The sequence below is a fragment of the Canis aureus genome, chromosome 4 (genome assembly GCF_053574225.1).
Source record: "Canis aureus isolate CA01 chromosome 4, VMU_Caureus_v.1.0, whole genome shotgun sequence".
Taxonomy (NCBI): Eukaryota; Metazoa; Chordata; class Mammalia; order Carnivora; family Canidae; genus Canis; species Canis aureus.
In genome coordinates this window covers 14,067,740-14,087,050 of record NC_135614.1, presented here as the reverse complement: position 1 = coordinate 14,087,050, position 19,311 = coordinate 14,067,740, and the positions used below count along the sequence as shown (strand labels likewise).

Below are 19,311 nucleotides of genomic sequence, written 5' to 3'. Positions count from 1 at the left end.
GCTTCCTAGAATACACCAGGTTTGTCCTCATCTGATTGAGTTCCTCAGCTTGGCCCAGATCTCTGCAGTCTCCACCCATTTTTCAACTCAAACGTTTTCTTCTCACAGAGGCCTTCTTGTCAGCTTATCCTCTTGTCTGCTATCTCTCTCTTTTGTAAAATGAAAGCGAGAACTTTACCTCCGTCGGTGCAGTACCCCAAGCACCTAAAATAGTGTCTGGCACATAGTAGACCTCCAAAAAACATTTCCTGAATGAACATTAAGTGAATGAATGTGTTTCTGGCTTTAAGGCCATCTGTCTAATTCCTCAAGGCTTTCATCTTTTTAAGAAAACCCACCAAGTTAGATCTATATTTTCAGCTTTATGAGGGTGCAGTATGTAATAAGACCCTTGCCCCTCGGACAGATGCTCTTTTCCTTTCTTCTCCTTCTCCAACGACCTGTAAGTTACCTACTCATCTATTGTTATTTGTGTGTCATTAGAGAATTTCCTTCTTTGGTTGGCACTGCCTTCCATTGCTATTCTCCATGAAGTATTTGTTCTCTGAGACGTTGTTTCTTTGTTTACTTCACTGTTGGCCCCTAGGACTGTATCAAAATATAAAGCAAAGGAATGCCTTGGCAGGAAGTAAAGGAGTGCATGAGTGCATATGCTTGTGGGTGGCAGTATCTCAAACTAGAAATGTTCCCATCCTTTGTTTCACATTAGTGTCTACTTTGATTCAAAATGTTAAAGTGGAATTTTTTAGGCAGAAATATTCTGATTGACCATATATGAAGTCTTTAAATTTACATGAATATTTATTTCTCTATAAATCCAAGGCTCTCTGCCAGGCAATCTGGGGAAATTATAATCCATGAACCTCTTGCTTTCAAGGAATACAAATAGTTGAAATATATCACAGTGAGTGAATGGTACTATTAAGAGGCTAGAGGAAGGCTTGCACTGCTTCTTCCTATCTTGATCTCCCATCTTATATCATTTATAGATAAATTAGGGGAAATAACTTGACCCAGAGGATTCAGAAATACCTGTGTCATCAGTGCCTGTTCAATACATCGTTATTTTCAAAGCTCACCAATAACAAGTTTTTTGGAAACTGAATTTACACTCACTTCCCACCTACCCCCAGATATGTTAAACTATATTACAGTGATTAATAGAGCCTCTCTTGATAATTGGATTCTCTAGAAATTTCCAAGGCTCCTCTACTTTGCCTCCATATTTAAAGGAAGTGTGCTTAAAAAGACTGACGTCTTAATAGCTTATTTTTGCCTTCCCTGGGAACAAGTACTGGATGTTAACTGTCCCTCTATCCTGTATTTAAGGCTTCATTTGCCTTTGAGCCTATTCATTTCTTCTTGCAACTCTTTAAAGAATTTTTGACTTATTTTCCCACACATGATTAACTGTGTCCCTGAACCCAGTTGATGTAAACTGAGGCGAGCAATTAGTGCCTTGCCTTTCCTCCTTATAGACACAGGGGGGCACCAGATTGATGGAAGGGGGAAATTTTCATTTCTACATAGGTATGAAATGAAATGTGTTGTTTACGTCGGATCTTTATTAAGCAAATTAATATAGTATCAGTATTAAGTGTTAGTAACTTATAAAGACAAAATAAAAACTAGTGCAATGAATACCAAACTACCTCTGCTTTTTTTTGTTGTTGTTGTTTTTTAATCCTTTTCACTCTTTAAAATGAAGAATTCTGGGGGTGCCCAGCTTGCTCAGTCGATGGAGCTTGCAACTCTTGACCTTGTGGTTGTAGGTTCAAGCCCCACACTGGGTATGGAGATTGCTTAAAAATCTTTAATTAAAAACAAGCAAACAAAAAGAATTCCAGTTCACTGGGAATATGGTAAATAATGGACACTATTGCAATTTATACTTCTTTTTTTAAAGTAGATTCCATGTCCAGTGTGGAGCCCAATGTGGGGCTTGAACTCACAACCCCAAGATCAAGACCTGAACTGAGATCAAGAGTCGGATGCTCAACTGACTGAGCCACCCAGGTGCCTCAGTTCACACTAATTTTAAATCAGAAAAGAAATCAGTTTATCAGTTTATCAGAAACTGATAAAAGAAGTGAGAGGACTGGTTTTAAAAGTAGCTGCAGTTCAAAACAATCATGAAAACCATTTTAAAAGAGGATGCCTGGCTGGTTCAGTAGGGAGCATGTGACTTTGATCTTGAGACTGTGAGTTCAAGCCCCGTGTATAGTATAGAGTTTGCTTAAAATTAAAAGTAGTATTACACTGTAGGTTAACTAATTGGAATTTAAGTAATAAAACTTTAAAAAAGAACCTTTTGAAAAGAGAAAGCATTTTTGTGTGAAAAACTAGGTTTTCATCTTTTCATATTTGTACTATATTTTGTATTTGGCACATTTGCATTTAAAAAGTAAAAGAATGAATTCTGAGTTTCTTATGTGTTCCAGAATGGATTATCTCCACTGCACATGGCCACACAAGGGGATCATTTAAACTGCGTCCAGCTTCTCCTCCAGCATAACGTGCCCGTGGATGACGTCACCAATGACTACCTGACCGCCCTGCACGTGGCTGCCCACTGTGGCCATTACAAAGTCGCCAAGGTTCTCCTGGACAAGAAAGCTAACCCCAATGCCAAAGCCCTGGTGAGTGGCTCAGCCAAAAGGTCCAGCCCATGTTGTCTTGCTGACAACATGCTGCCTCCACATGTGAGGGGATTACTTTGAGGAGATAAAAATAAAAGATCTAATTCAATAGAATATACTTCTTATCAAATTTGTCAAATATCCTTTAAAGAAATAACCTATTTCTGACATGAACAAGACCGATGTGGCTAACTCATTAATTTCTTTATGGTCACACTGGTGAATCTCTTACAGAAAAAAGACCCAAAGACTGTGTAAGTATAAAAAAGACTCAGGTGGTCCCACTTATCTTACTGAGGGTAAAGTTATAATTATGTGACTTAAAATTTTCTTCTAAACTCTAAAAACATGAGGCAAAATAGTTAAAAAAAAAACATCCTCTTAAACATCAACAGTCTAGGAAATTGTGAGCTGAAATTTTGTATAATGTGTACCATGTAAGTTAATATATGGCCTTTCAACTCTTTTTCCTTCTGATAAAAATGAAAATTTGGGTCTGATTTTTGTCTTCACTCCTAAAATGATATTATTTTAACCCTTAGCTGTACTATAACTTGATTTTCTTAGCAAGATGGTGTTTTTGTCTTTGGAAAAATAAATTACCCCAATTTGGTAAGCTGTTTAAATTTAGTTCAGAATAGGTACTCATGCTTAGGAAAAAATCAGTCACTGAATGTTAGGGAAAACATGTGAGTTTACTAGGAATTTTGAGGTAAAGGCTGTCATCCGACCAACGATTTAGGAAGGGTCACTGTTCCTTTCCAACTGGTGCTGTCTCCCTGCCTAAATGGATCCCCAGCTCCTCTGCAGCTCTGTGGGCAGGAGACATGAGGACTGAGGAGCACTCTGACCCCAGCCTGTCATTGTCACTCTAAAAGCTTTTACCACAGCAGCATTTCAAGAGCTGTTGACCTGCCCAGTGTATCAGACATATCTTTGAATTCTGAGAAGGGAGGAAAAGAAATTAGCCATCATGACTCATTTTTCCATGCAAGAAAAAAAAAAAAAAAAGCCTTAAGACAGGGTGTGGACATTCACTCTCATTTTCCTCTGCCTCTAAAGATTTCACAACATGTGAAGGTTATAGCCAGTCATCCTGAGATGGACTATAGCCAGGTGAATGGTCTCAGGATGGCTATGGAAGCACCTGTAGTGACATTGATGTGGGCTTTTATACTCTAGAGTCCTTTGTGGCCACTGAAAAATGCTCCGTGGTCTCAATTACAGGCAGTACCATTGGGAGGTCATTTGTTAAAAAGCAGGTTCCTTTATTAGATTAAATACTAAAGCAAATGATCCATATAACATTGGGTTGTTTCCTGCTTCCTTGGAGTTAGCAGTTATTTGAAACTTAAAACTGTAAAGGATGAAAACATTCTAGAAACTGGTCTCGTAGGTGCCCTAAAATGCAGCAGAGAATACTGAATGGCATCGGCAAAGTTTTGGCTTGAGGACAAATGTTTGGGCCCAGTTGTTTTTAGTTTGTATTTGAAATGAGATTGGAGGAGGGAGGGACAGATTATTTGGAAGAGTGAATTCCAAAATAAAATCATCTTTAAAAAAAAAAATGCTAGCAGGAGGCTGTGACAAAAATTCCCTTCCTGTTCATGATCACCAGAGTACTGTGGATTTCTAGGAGCAGTGAGACTACCTACGCTTCCAGAAAACAATTTGCATTCTGTTTAACCCCTCATTGTCCAAATCCTTAAAGAACATCATGTTGCAAACATTTTCCCTCACTCAGAGGAATTGGATTTCAGTGGCATGCAGTCACGTACTTCTGTGTCTTTGTCCTCTCCAGAATGGCTTTACCCCTCTTCATATTGCCTGCAAGAAGAATCGAATTAAAGTAATGGAACTCCTTCTGAAACACGGTGCATCCATCCAAGCCGTAACCGAGGTGAGGGGAGTAGGAGTTTGAGGGTTCCTAAGGCCATATGAGGGTACAGTCCCAGAGCCATCCTTAATGAGCAGCTAGTTTTGCCATGTGTGTGGGTGGCACTGAACCCTCACCCAATGGGCTGCAAGTCCAGAGAACAGACAGGTGGTACAGGGGGATGAGTGCAAACACATCATCCAAAACACCCACTCCATACGCAGGGGCAAGTGGTGCCATAGCTGAAAGTGTCATTTACATGAAATCCTATAATGCAGTGCTTCTCAAGTGGGGGCGATTTTGCCCCCCAGGGGACATCTGACAATGTCTGGAGGTATTTTTAGTTGTGACAACTGGACAGTACTACTGGTGCGTAGTGGCTAGAGGTCAGATGCTACTGAATATTTTACAGCATATAGGCCAGCCCTCTACAACAAAGAATTATCTGGCTCAAAATGTCAGATGTGCCAAGGTTGAGAAACTCTGTATGTATAACACCACCTCCTGGGTGTTTGTAAACTGAACATTTCTCTCTCTAAAAATTCAGAATTAATGAAACACAGAGTTGCTAAAGTTGAAAAAGGAGTAGCTCTAGGTTTCTTTTGTACAAACTGGCATGGAACTCAGAGAAATGTTCCTCCAGGATCAGTGCTGGGCCTGCAACACAGCAAACCAAGCTTGGCATCAGCCACTCCAGACTCTCTAACTCTACCCCACCCCAGCACTCTGTTCTCCATAAATTCCAGGCACAGCACTTCCCTAGACTGGACATCCTTTCATTCACCTCCCGATCTCTGTACTGTCCAAACGTCACCCCCTCTTGGCTCAGCTAATCCTACACATCCTTCAGGATGGGATATGGGGCTATCTTCTCCCAGAAATCCTTTACCACCTGGCCTGGTCTAGGAGCTCCTCCTCAGAGTACCTCTTTCTGTGCCAATTTCCATCAAACCACTTATCCAGCCGGTTTACTTATGACCGAGAGTCATAAGGCCTCACCTGCCCCCAGAAAGGACAGGCCCTGTTAGGACAGGCCTGAGTCTTACTGGTCTGTAGATGCCAGCAACACAGTGTAGGCCATTCAGTAAAGGCTTATTGAATGCATCAATAAAGCATTTGAAGTAAATATAAAATGTGAGATCTAGCCCAGTGACTATTGTTGTGCCCATTTCTTATCTGCAAATGAAATATTTGCCTTGATTTGTAATGCGGTTTTAAAAGTATTAAATGGTTGAAAATATTCATACTGATTTGCTCTTTAGTCATTCTTATGGCTTTATTATGGCACCTATTATTTTAAAACCTTATTCTCGGTGCATGGCAACCGTTTTTAAAGGTCAGAATGGGCTCTGAAATACATTTTTTTTGACTGATGTTTGACTAAATATCCCAAGATGTCAGCCACTGAGAAGAGCCTACTGCCAGCCCTGTGCTCCCTCAGAGCTTTCAAAGGCCGGCGGATCAAGACGAGGGCTTGGCCCTGCACGTGTTCTAATGACTCCCCCTGCTGATGGAAAAAAGTGCCAAATTACAGTACAGTTCTTTTCCCCAATTTTCCTCAATTCCCACTATTTGAAAGCGGGTCAACCAGAATTCTTTTTTTTCTGCCTTTTACCTCACTTTTATTAGGCCGAACTCCTTTCACGTATTTTTTTTTTTTTTTGGACATTTCTCAAATTTCTGAGATTGGTATCTCCTTCTCACTCTCTAAAACACACACACACACCCATATTAGCTTTTTCTAGCCATATTAAGTATTTTTTTAAATTTATTTATGATAGTCACACACAGAGAGAGAGAGAGAGAGGCAGAGACATAGGCAGAGGGAGAAGCAGGCTCCATGCACCGGGAGCCTGACGTGGGATTTGATTCTGGGTCTCCAGGATCGCGCCCTGGGCCAAAGGCAGGCACTAAACCGCTGTGCCACCCAGGGATCCCCATATTAAGTATTTTTATCAAATTATGATTTTCATGCTGCAAGTGGAATGAAATTCTAAAAAATTATAAATGGCATCATTTCACATAAAAATCACAAGTATATGGGTGTGTGTGTGTGTGTAGGATTTGAGACAAACAGAACATTTAAAATCTAGTCTAGCAACCATTGTATTATTTGCCATAATCATGTCACTTTAATTTATAATATTCATCAAGTTAAAAATTAAATGATTAAAGCTATATTAATGCTGATCTGCTCATTTATTAGAAGGTTGGCCTTGTGTTAAGTACCATGCTCTTTCATGTATAATGTAATCAGTTGATTCTTAGTGCATGGGAATCATCTTTAAAGACCAAAATAGGATCTGAAATAAAGTCAGCTTTTGTGCATGTGTATGTAATCACATGCACCCCTCCCCCCCCCAAACACACACACACATAGTTATATGGATAAAGAAGCTTTGGTAGCAAAGGGGAAGAAAGCTTCAAGTCATTTTTCTCTATTTTTTTCTCATTGATCTTTATAAAATATATGAAATCTTTCTTCCTTAGTGGATATGACATAATCACTGAACCTGCTTTAAGGAAATGATGATTATGTACTGATACATTTATCTTATAGAATCTGTGGCCATAGTAGGCAATGGCCTGATAGCTTCTGATCTGATCACTCCAGTGGTTATGTTATTAAGGTGTGTGGGTGGGTAGATAAATGGATGGATGGGTGGGTGGATGGATGGAACACAGGCAGGGAGGCTGGTGGACAAAACCTTTTTATGATAAGATCACAATCTAACACGTTGCTCTTTTCTTCCTAGTCGGGCCTTACCCCAATCCATGTTGCTGCCTTCATGGGGCATGTAAATATCGTATCACAACTAATGCATCATGGAGCCTCACCAAACACCACCAATGTGGTAAGTACCCTTTTAAGAAAGAAGGTCCAATTATGAGTAAGACATAATTTAAGACACTGATGAAGATTACTCTTATTTACTTATTTTTTATTATAATTAAATTAATTACTATTTACTGTGACTGCTTAAAAGGATAAAATTTTAGAATAACAGTGGTTTCCTTTACTTCAAAGGCAAGATCCATTTAATCACTAGCTGGTCACAAATTGTTAGGACTTAGGGTTGTGTGCACTGACCTCACAGATATGTTACTTTTGGGTATTATGCTTTTAAAAAATCACCTTTGTGGAGGGGAAGTTTTCTTTTCTTTCTTTTCTTTTCTTTTCTTTTCTTTTCTTTTCTTTTCTTTTCTTTTCTTTTTTTTACAATAGAAGCATTTAAGAAATATTTCACATTGAGGCTCAAAATTATCATTACTGTAATTTCAAGTAAATTCAAAGTAATTTTTCTCTTTAATATGCTTAACCATGTTCATAGCAAATCCCTATTCATAGATTATTGGATGGTATTATTTTCCCACTCTAATCATTGCTCTACAGAACCATGAGACTCATTTCAGAGTAAGTATTGAAGAAGCGACTTATCACCCTAGATCTACACATGGCATTTGACATTATTTTATAGGACTTTTAAGTTTGACATCGTAGTAATATTAGCATAACAGATCACAAGCAGAAGAACAAGCAGGTAGGCCTGGGACTCAGGACCACCAAAGCAGTAAAAATCAAATGAACCATATCCTGGCACAGAAAGAACAAGCCATAAGGTCCTGCACATTCACCCTGTGAGTGGGCCTCAGTAAGGCTCTCTTCTTCTGGGAGCCCCAATCAACACAACCACAAGAGAGGAACAGGCCAGCTTCTCAACTGACACATAATCTTTTCTGTTACTAATGCCAGAGAGAGAATATCTCCCTTCATAAAGAGAACCCTGGATAATATGGTAAACTATACCCCAATGCCTTTCCAGTAAACATAGTTAACAAGTTACATGTGAAATGTGTCTTTGTATATCCTTCCATGGAGGCAGATATCCTGTAAAGCAAGGTTTTATTCATTAAAGGAATTTTTAGGTGGGTATCACTGGTGTGAGAGAATATATTTGATTTCTATGACTTTTTGTTTCCATCTCCCCATGTTTTCTATGTTGTTTCCATTTTTTATTAAATCAATGAATGGAAATCTGAATTAAATTCTCTGGTGAAAATGAAGGCATGGTCAGGGTGGAGGAGTCCAGTGACAAAGGAAATGGCTCCATGGGAGACTGTCCAAAGACCAGGATACTAGTCTGCTGAAGTAAAGCAGAGAGTGCAAACCAGCATCCACCAGCCAAGTCTGGACCTCAGGGGTATCTACGTTGCCCTTGCAGATTTGGGTTTTTATATTTTGTTCTCGTTGCAATTTGGATTGTGTGGTCCAGGTATAAGAAGTATACACAAATATCCAAACTGCCACTGCTTTTGAAAACTACAAAGGTGTGCCAAGACATGGCTGGCATCCTGCCCAGCTACCGAAGCAGTCTTCAGTGTCAGGTGGCTGTGGCCTCCCTTGAGCAAGGTGTGGGGCTCTCTCGTGGAGCACTCCCCAGCTGCCCTCCTCCGCTCATTTCCTCTCCTGCTTGGCTCTCGGGGGATTCACCTTTCAAGCCCTGGAAACCCTGCCACATGGAGCAACACTTCTGATGTTGCCAGAGACTGGACTCCCCAGTGTTAAACCAGTCCTTCCATCATGAATCTGGTGGATGTGAGCTTCTTGTGTTTTGAATTTCCTATCTTTCCTCATTTTCAACAAGGAAATGCTTAGGACTATTTTTTACTTAAAAAAAAAAAAAGCCCTCCATCACAAGCTTTATGCAAATAAAACATGCCACCCTTCTTTAGAGCTGCCGTTAATTGCCTTTGGCTCCTGTTCCCCAGAGAGGAGAAACAGCACTGCACATGGCAGCTCGATCTGGCCAAGCCGAAGTCGTGAGGTACCTGGTACAAGACGGAGCTCAGGTAGAAGCGAAAGCCAAGGTATGTGCAACACATGAAAGCATGTGCTGTTGAGGAAAAAACCCTTGGTTTTATTAGAACCTTTAAACACATGCATGCTCTCTTCCAGGGATACTTTTATAAAGTAATGACAAAAGTCTCTATCCATGTGATATTGTAAAAAAAAAAAAAAAAATCCCTACACATTTGTCCATTCAATTATTTTACAAAATTAAATGGAACAAGAACTTAGTTCCAGAAAGAACTCTGTGTCCTTGGCATATTGCTAGCCCCCTAACAGAATTGGAACCAAACCTAGCCTTGGTCCAGAGTTCTTCACACTCCATAGAGAAGGTCTTAGACATAAAGCTTCTAGAACTAGCACAATTCAGATGTATGATTCAACTCTTTTGGTTGACTTACGTGTCATTTGTCACAGCCATAAAAGGAAAAAGGAACTCTACTTTTTCTTCACAAGTTGTGAAGCCATAAACCCTGAGAGTTGAACTGGAATGGTTCCAGGGATTTGCCTTCACTTAGAGTTGGAGTGCTTCATCCTCTGCCTGGTATTTAGCTTCTGGAAGAAACCCACTTATCTGTCACTATTGAGATGGGTAGTTGGTGGTCTGGTTATCAAAATGGCAATTCAGGTCAGGAATCGTAAATAAATATGTAAATGCCTTAACCATGTAATCTAACCTTCATATACAAATATACATTTATTTGCCATCTATTTACATGGACTGCAATTTCTAGCTTCAGGTAGAGAGGAAACAAGACATGTATGAAGCAGTTTGCATGCAAATCATTTCTGGACTTTTATAATATTCCCCCAACATATTTAGCTGTCTCACCCAGATCTAATTTGACCACAATTGTTTTATTTTTTTTTTATCTACTTTTATAAAAGCTCTCCAAAGCTTTCAACTTAGTATTCTTAGGGAAAAATTAAGCCTTCCCTTTAATACTCATATTTTACCTGCTAACATATTGTGTGATTGTATAATTAAAGTAATGAGTGTGAATATAGCACAAAGTAGTGATGTAACTAGTACAAACATACTAATGTGGAAACAAACACAACTAGATCATAGTGAGCATAAAATCTGCAGATGAGCACAAAGGTTGTACCATTCTGAGCAGCAGACACACACTTGGAGTGTCCACTGTACTGTGGGGCCAGTTGGTGGATTTTACAGAGAATTTTGGAGACCGAGGTCAGCAAACTTTCTCTGAATAGAGCCTGAGAGTAAATATTTTTAGGCTTTGCCAGACACACCATCTCTGTCACAGCTGCTCAGCTCTGATGTTCTGGAGCAAAAGCAGCCATAGACAATACTACATAAGCAAGTGGGCACGTCTGTGTTCCAATAAATCTTTATTTACAAACTCCAGCAGCAACAGGATTTGGCCCCTAGATTGCAGTTTTCTCATTTCCGTTCTAAAGATCTTGGTTCAATCTGCTTCATCAGTAGAGTAGAATGGATTAGAAAGGCTGTACCCAACCATGGATTACAGGAAACCTCACATTTTCTGAGTGTTGTTAGTTACACATCAAGCATTGTATCAAAGGAATGGTTTCACCCATAAGCTGAAATGGAGGACAGAATTTATGGTCCTTATTTCATCAAGGAAGCAGTAAGTATCATGATTAAGAACCTGACTTCCTCAGCCAGACTGCCTGGGTTTGAATCTTGGTCCACCATTTACTAACTGTGTAATATTGGGCAAATTAATTAACATCTCTATGGGCACATTTCTTTTTCTAGTTTCTTCGTACAAAAACTGAGGATACTGATAGTTGCAAGTGATAAGATTGGTGAGCTGATTAATGAATTAATGTAGATGGAGTACTTAGCACAAAGCCTAGGACATGTAGGTGCTCAGCAAATGGTTAGTGGTGGTGGTGACAGTAGTAGAATTAGAGATCTTTCTGTGGCAATTATCTATTTCTGTGGCAATTATCTATTTCTGGTATTCTTCTTCCTGGGGCTCCTCCAATTCCTCTTATAGTTCCTACATAGATCCTCTTACTTTGGCCTTGACCCTCATCCTACTTAGCTTTTCAAAGCTGACTCCTGTATTCCAGCCTCTTCTCTGTACCTTCTCTACATAAAGTATTTACCTGAATTTCTTCACACTCAAGTGTGGGATTTCCCTTTGGATGGCCACCACAGGGCATCTTTGGGAAAACTAAGAAAAGATGCTTCTCCCCCCTTGGGGATAAGACCCTCAGGATACAAGATTTAGTGCCTCATGCATGGGGGCGAATTATGATAAGGTGCCCTTCTGCAGATGCAGCCCATGCCAGGATGTACAGCTTTACAAGCAGAGGGTAGGCTAGCTTTCAGTCCTCTTGTCTGGGAGCCTTCATGCAAGTCTATACCTGGTAGAGGTATAATACCTTTTCCAGTTATTTGAGTTTTACTAGGATGTATCCCCTTTCTCCCAATAAAGGAACCAGTAGAGATTAAAATTTTGGTAAAGTATGGCAGTGGTAGTGAGGAAAATTTATGGACAGAGCTGCCTTTCATACTTTTCATACTAATAGGTAACTCAGAGGTATTTACAGTGCTCTGATCCACCATCTCCATCTTTCTGAACATTAAAGATAAATGAGATGGCTTGACTCCAAGAGTTGAATGTAGCCTCTGATACCAAGCCAATTTTGCTGAATATTTCACACTGTCACCATTATTTTCTCAGCTAGTCAGCCTTGTATTTCTACCTTGCCATTTAGGATGACCAAACCCCACTCCACATTTCTGCCCGACTGGGGAAGGCAGATATAGTACAACAGCTGTTGCAGCAAGGAGCATCTCCAAATGCAGCCACGACTTCTGGGTACACCCCACTCCACCTTTCGGCCCGAGAGGGACATGAGGATGTAGCTGCATTCCTTTTGGATCATGGCGCATCTCTATCTATAACAACAAAGGTATGGAAGTGATTCTTGGAATTCTTCTGTGTTTCTCTAAATTCCATCCTCCTTATAACCCCCAGCACGGCAATAGATACAAAGCTATATAACAACATCGATACTTGAGATCCCAGGGTAGTCATGAACATGGTCAACAAAGCCTTGGTGGGGGTGGGGAACAGTGTAACTTGGGGTATGTGTGTTTGTTTCGAGTTTCTCAGTCCATTATCTTCTAATGAAGCATCATTGACATCTAGAGTCAGATGTTTCTTGCACATTATATGATAGATTTAAATGGTGGTTTAAAAACATAGCCATAGATCTCTCTTGCTGAGTCCAAGTATACAAATTAGTTTCAAATCAGGAGGTGAATTTTTCTTGGGTTATTTTTGTTTGTTGTTATTCCTATGTTTCTGTTGTATAATTTTTAAAATCTCAACTCTGATGCCTTAGAGCCATGACCAACCACTCAGTTGCTCTGTAGGTGCAGATTGCAAAATTTAGAGCTCACCTTTTGGTGTTACTATGTACACCTAGCAAATGTGATAGAAAGGTGAATTGGCCTATGACATGTCTTAGAAAGTAGAAATGGGTGTTTCACTCTCTTATTTGGGTGTAGAGAAGTGTGATCAATGCACAAGGCAATTACAATAGTTGGAAATACTTGGGAAACTATCTGAATAAATGATCATGACTGCCTCAACTCCCACCCACTGCCCTGAGATTCTTTAGGCTCTTCAGTAGAGTTGAGATGCACAGTCTCTCATTTAATATGTGAAACAGAGTAATAGCTGATGAGGTTTTGGTGTCCTAGCCCTTCCACCATACCAGCTGCCCATTGGCTCTAATTGGCTTTAGTCTCATGAGATCAAATGTACTGATGACCCTTCCACTGCTGACTCATGCTTAGGACCCTCCATAATAGTATATAGTGCATGCCCGGACCCTTGTGGGAGTAGGTAGCAAGCAAGAGCAGCTACTCAACTCTGAATGCCCAACTCTTGCATATTTATTGGGCTAGAATCATGTTTATTCAGTTCACCTATGGTAGCTAAGATGAGAGACTCTTTGACTTCCACTCCTGAGGATGGGAACATGCATAAAGATATGTATATACACGCAAAAATTGGAGAAGAGGGTGAGAAAGGCTCCAGTCTGGTGATACAAGATTATGGAGGGTCCAGACTTTTCTGGATTTTCCCAAGTTCCCCAAATCCAAATTGGGCCTGAGACCTAGTAGCCTATTCTTCCTAAAATGTGAAATCCCAAAATAGCTCTAGGATAAACCCCAGATTCAGCTCTCCACCTTCATCCTGGCCTGAGTAGCCCCAGAATTTGTGGCATGTTGTGGCTCAGTCAACAGAGAGAGAGTAAATATTCTGCTCCTCCTTGTTGATAAGGAGACTCGAGCTGTTCTCTTCCAGTGTTTGTCCTTAAATGCAGGCTTAACTGTTCTTCATCATTAGAATAATTCATCAGTTTCAGGAAAGTGATGCCTTTGTATCATTTGTTGTTCATTATTTTTATGTTTCTTTATTCAGAAAGGATTTACTCCCCTTCACGTGGCAGCAAAATACGGGAAGCTAGAAGTAGCTAATCTCCTGCTACAGAAAAGTGCCTCTCCAGATGCTGCTGGGAAGGTATGGAGCTGACCACCCTATAGCAGGCCACTTCCACGGTAACAAAACAAGCACTTGCTACTTCACCAGCAGCCATCTAAATTATCACTAGTCCAGAATTAAGTCTCATAGGATGAAGATCACTTGGGAGATAGGAGGTGAATGCTGGGGTCCAAGCATTGTGGAAACCGGAATATAGATTATACTCTGTGTTGGACCCAAACTAATCCCATCTCCTAAATCTAGGCCTCTGGTGTTAAGACACTTTTGACTCTGGTTGTTGTTTCTGCACGTGTTTTCAGAGCGGGCTAACTCCACTGCATGTAGCTGCACATTACGATAATCAGAAAGTGGCCCTCCTGCTTTTGGACCAAGGAGCCTCACCTCACGCGGCCGCAAAGGTACCTGGGATTGGCCAGCCTGGGGAGGCTGACAGGCAGTGTCCACCGATCTCTGTGTGCACCCACTTGGCTGCTCATGTTGCACCTCAGACACCACCAGTCACAGAAATCTAAGCTCCTCGGGAAATCTGTGCCCTCAGCTATTCGGTCAAGTGGTGTAGTAGATGCTCAATAAATCCTCACTTGCCAGTTGATTCTCCTTAAAAATCCAGGACTTCCTGGGGCCCATGGAGGAAGAGAATTTGATGTCTATTCAGCCCAATTAAAAACATAAGCACAGCCTGAGGTAGTAAGGAAGTCGGATTTGTCACAGTTATAAAACATGTGTTATATTTTCCTGGCCATAAAACATTGCCTTCAAGTCGTTAATTTCTGCTCAATAAAATAGGTTGGGAGGTTTTATTTCTATGATTTTATTATTCCTAAGGGGAATCTTTATTCCTCTTGTTGGGGCATTTTTGAACAGTAGACAACCCACATTTATTTCTGAGAAAAGAGATACGTAGAGTATACAGCTTCCTAATTATCCTGGTATTCTGATTTGTGAGGCAGTCCATAAAGACGAGCTTACTTTTAGTACACTTGCTGTTGTTGAGCAGGTGGCTATGATCTAACAAAACTGGAATGATACAAAACTCCAACTTAATGCTGTCCAGTGCTTTTACTGAATACTGTTGTTGAAGGAACTTTTAGCACTTTTGAGCTTTCTACATCTTTGGGGTTTTTTTTTCTCTCCCATTGGGGGAAGCAGCTATAGCACTTAACATTAGTGTTTACATTAAATCTGTTGTAATCAAATCTGAGCAGGCTGTTCTAGATTATTTGGAGACCTTAAGAGAGAAAGTTTTTAGGAATCTTCTTTTAGAGAGTAGGTTATCTTTGACAAGTATTTCTCCTCAGAGCCTCTTTTCCTATATGTCTTAATTATCTCCTGCCTCATCCTCTCCAGAATTATACCAGTGAAATCTGTAATTCAGAATCATACCCCTAAATTTGCTTTTCATTTAAATGTGGCTCTCTCCTCATAGTTTCTGGTCCTGGTGAACATTTTTTTCTATTATAAAGCCATACCTGACTTTAGGTAAAGCTTTATATTTAAACAACAACAACAACAAAAATTTGAATAGCAGCATTATTCCCAAGAGCCAAAAGGTGGAAGCAACCCAAGTGTCCTCTGAAGAATGAATGGATAAATAAAATGTGGCGTATACATACAATGGCGTATTATTCAGCCTGCAGAAGGAAGGAAATTCTGGCACATGCTATCACATGAATGAGCATTGAAGACACCATGCCGAGTAACTAAACCAATTACACAAAAGAACAAATATTGTATTTCAGTCATATAGAGACAGAAAGTAGAATGCTGGTTGCCAGGGGCCCAAGGGAAGGAGGATTGGGATTTCATGTTTAATGGATAGGGTTTCAGTTTGAAGCTGGTTGGTGGTAAGGCTGGAGAACAATGTGAAATGTACTTAATGCCATTGACCATGCACTTAAAAATGGTGACAGTGGTAAGTTTTATCTAATGTATATTTTACCACAATTTAAAAAATGAAAAAAAATTACAGTGAAATTTAATGATTGTCTATTTCATTTCAGTGTATTTTAATATCCTTCTGAGCCTGGGCCACTTACAGTAAACCCAGGTTCTTGGTAGGCAACCAGTAAATAACAAGCAAACTCTTCATTCCTTACATGAGAGTAATAACTTTGAGACAACTAGTGCCAAGCAGTTTAGGATTGAAAGAGTCATAAAGTAGTAAGTGAAGCAAAATGAGTGCAGTCCACCCTTCCATCCATCCGTTATGTCTTTCAGTCCACGAATAACTGAAATAGGCTAGTAGTTGATGTATTCCTGCTTTATATTTGTCAAACAAGACCTCATGTTTCCATGTCTGCAAGACATCTTTAACAAAGAGTAGAGAAGTAGCCCTTTAGTCTCAGGCGTAGCTTTTACAGCCAATCGGACACAGGCTTTTCTAACGAAATGTTAATTCTTGCTGCTGTTAATTCTTGCTGCCACAGCATCCTTGCTTAGTAGGAGCCTCAGTCATGCCATCTGTGCCACATGTCCAATCATCCCCACTTTCTGGGGCAGTGAACCTCATCAGGAGCTTCTTCTAGACTTTGATCCTAAGCAAAGCCGTTTCATCAATTAGAGATTGGCTTCATCTACTAGAAAACACCTAGCTACAGTTTAAGCTGATGAGGCTCCATTTTTCTCATGTTATAAACAGTCTGGAGGTGGGCAGTTGCTGGTGTTGGGTCAGTGTTTCCAGAGTGTTAAGGGAAGATATATGTGTATTTTTTTTTTAACCTTCCTTTGAGAGATTGCTGTTGCTCAGACTGCCAGGCCCTCTTTTTAAGCAACCAGCAGGAAAGAAAGTCAGACAATAGGGCATTTCCAGAAGCTCCACCTACCCATTTCTCCTTACATCTCAACGGCCACTCCTTCCTGCAAGGGAAGCTAGGAAGTGTAGTTTTCAGTGCGGCCCAATGCCAAGGCTCTTTTATTAAGAAAGGAGGGAGAATGGATATAGCATAGGCAAATAGCCTCCTGGGTCCCAGGGAAGCTTTGGCATTTCTGAAAAATGAGTGACAGAGCCTCAGTAAGGCACGATTTGAGCATGTGGCTATGACGGCAGTGGCTTCAGTGAACTCTTCCTCTATTCTTGTGCTCCATTCTTAGGGTATGTGATGCTTTCTTGCCTTTTCTTCTCTTTTGTAGAATTGTGAACATATCTTCTTACTCATACATGTCTTAGAAACACGGTGTGACTTTGTAATGGGGGAGGAGGAGGGAAGGTGCTGAAAAAGTAGATGGGCTTCTGTAATCCATTTTAGCCAGATCTATTTCCTGAGGCAGGGCCCAGCACTAAAAGGAGGATTGGCGTGAATTCAGGCATAACCTGGGCACTCATAGAAGGGATAATGAGCCTTAACTTGTTACTTATCAGATATCTCTTCCACAAAATATGCAATGTATCTATTGATACTGAGATTGTGAAATTTCTTAGAAAAAATATAAAGAATGATATAAATATATTACTTTGAGTCATTTAAAATTGCATTTCCTTTTGTTTTCCTCTTGAAATGCAAAAGCACACATGGCTTCTACATCAAGAGGAAAAAAGTATTTAAGATGATTCTGTAGTTGAATCTCTCACTGTTTTGTTTCTATTCTGATAAATGCATCTGTCCCGTTGAGGGTGACCAGTAAGAATCATTTTACTTTCCAGAAATTAAAAAGCACTTAGGGAATTTAGAAAATTTCTTATAGGTCTCAAGTTGAACTATTTGTTATTTGAAATATGTTTTAAGTGTTTCTGAGATGAACTTCCCATTCTAAAATAATACCATGAATTGTTTTTCCCTTGCTTTATATTTTCCTTTATAGCTTAGGTAAGGAGCTCAGAATAAAACCCTCAGTAATAATGAGTAACTTGTCTGAAGTCAGCATGCTTTACAGAGATACCAGAGCTTCTCCTGATTAGTGTTCTTTAGGGCCTAGGATTTTTGGGTAGAATTAAAAGTGATCAAGAGGATTGTCACCTCGGAGAGGACATTGACCTGCCTTCGGTAGTTGAAAGGTGACTAATGTGAAGGTTATGTCTATAGCAAAAGCAAAAAGAAATAAGATGCATGGTAAGAAGCTAAACTCAGACTATCATTCTGCTACCACTCTGATTAGCCAGTGTTAGACATATCGACTAATCAGATGTCCTATTTTAGCACTGTTTTGTGAATTTTGTCTTTTACTCAGGGTGGGGATGGGAGCAAAACAGACCTCCTCCTCCTGTCACTTGCTGTAGAGTTGGGCTCAGTCCAAGCTCTACATTTGGCTCTGAAGGCAGTCTCTTTAGGGTGTGTCTTTGCAGAGGGACAAATGCTTCCCAGGTCAGCTGGGGTTTCCAGATGGCAATAGGTCAAAACTAAAAATAGAGATGTAAAATCTTCTACCCTGGTCCATCCCATTAGGCAGAGGGTGGTTTCAGAAGAGTCTGGAAGCAGCATTTCCACTTGTGTGGGGTGATATCCAACAGCTTAAATCCTCTACAATTGATTATAGGAAGAGTGTCTGTCAGGTGAGACACACTGTCCTACTAGGACATGCCGATGACTTAAAATATGAGGGTTGATTGCAGTAGGCTGGCCTAGCAGTGGTGCAACAGTCCCCACTGTTCTCTGTGTTGATTCTGACCCATCTGTACTGCTTGGAAATATTGTGTCTGGTAGTTGTCTAGATTTGGATCATTTTCCCAAATATAAATCCATGAATTCTATTTTTTTCTCTACGTCTCCTTTTCCATCAAAAATCATTCCAATTTTTCATTGGCATATTTTATATAGTCAGATTCATGCCCAAGTCAAAGTATAATCTTGTGTTTCTTTTAAATGACTGTAAGACAGGACAATGTCCCCTACCTAGCACAAGAGACCTTTCTTTCTCAGGGCAAAGGACTCTGAAGGATCCTGAGGCACAGCTAAATTAACAACTCACCAGAGAAACTTGGGTCACCTCTACCTTGAGCACCAAGGGTCAACCAAGATGAGGATCCCAGAATGTTCTGAAAGTTCTAGTAAGCCTGACTCAAATTCCAATGATTCTCCAGTCACCATGAGGCACTAGTAGAGATACGAGGACAGATAGGACACAATACCTGCTCTCAACTAATTTGTAGGAGAAAATCAGTGTGGAAAGGAAAGAGCACCACTAAATATCCCCAGGACTTTGACTAATCAGTCAGGTCGGGGTAGGTATAGGAGAAGGAGGAGGTGAAATATTTCATGAGAATATGACCCTTGAACTGAAACTTCAGCTGGAAGATGCTGACCCCAAGGACATGGTGGGGGAAAACATTCTTGATAGAGGGAGGCAAAACAGAAACATGAGCTGTATCTTATTTGGGAAACCAGTTCGGCTGAAGCATAACATAGATACTAGGGTTTTGTAAAAGAGGCAAAGGGGCTGTGAGAGGACGACACCTGGGTGGTCCAGTCAGTTAAGCATCCAACTCTCGATCTC

The 19,311-nt window shown here is 40.3% G+C and overlaps 1 protein-coding gene across 8 annotated transcripts in view; it reads left to right on the top strand.

Moving 5' to 3' along the window:
- ANK3 (ankyrin 3) overlaps positions 1–19,311 on the top strand; it is a 663,260-nt gene that overhangs the window by 503,757 nt on the left and 140,192 nt on the right. For 7 of the 8 annotated variants that reach the window (XM_077894615.1, XM_077894617.1, XM_077894618.1 and 4 more), the window contains 7 exons: positions 2,442–2,639; positions 4,441–4,539; positions 7,272–7,370; positions 9,286–9,384; positions 12,083–12,280; positions 13,804–13,902; positions 14,184–14,282. In XM_077894615.1, the coding sequence (XP_077750741.1) occupies positions 2,442–2,639; positions 4,441–4,539; positions 7,272–7,370; positions 9,286–9,384; positions 12,083–12,280; positions 13,804–13,902; positions 14,184–14,282 (891 nt within the window). The remainder of the gene's footprint in view (positions 1–2,441; positions 2,640–4,440; positions 4,540–7,271; positions 7,371–9,285; positions 9,385–12,082; positions 12,281–13,803; positions 13,903–14,183; positions 14,283–19,311) is intronic. The other variant, XM_077894620.1, reaches the window with a different exon arrangement.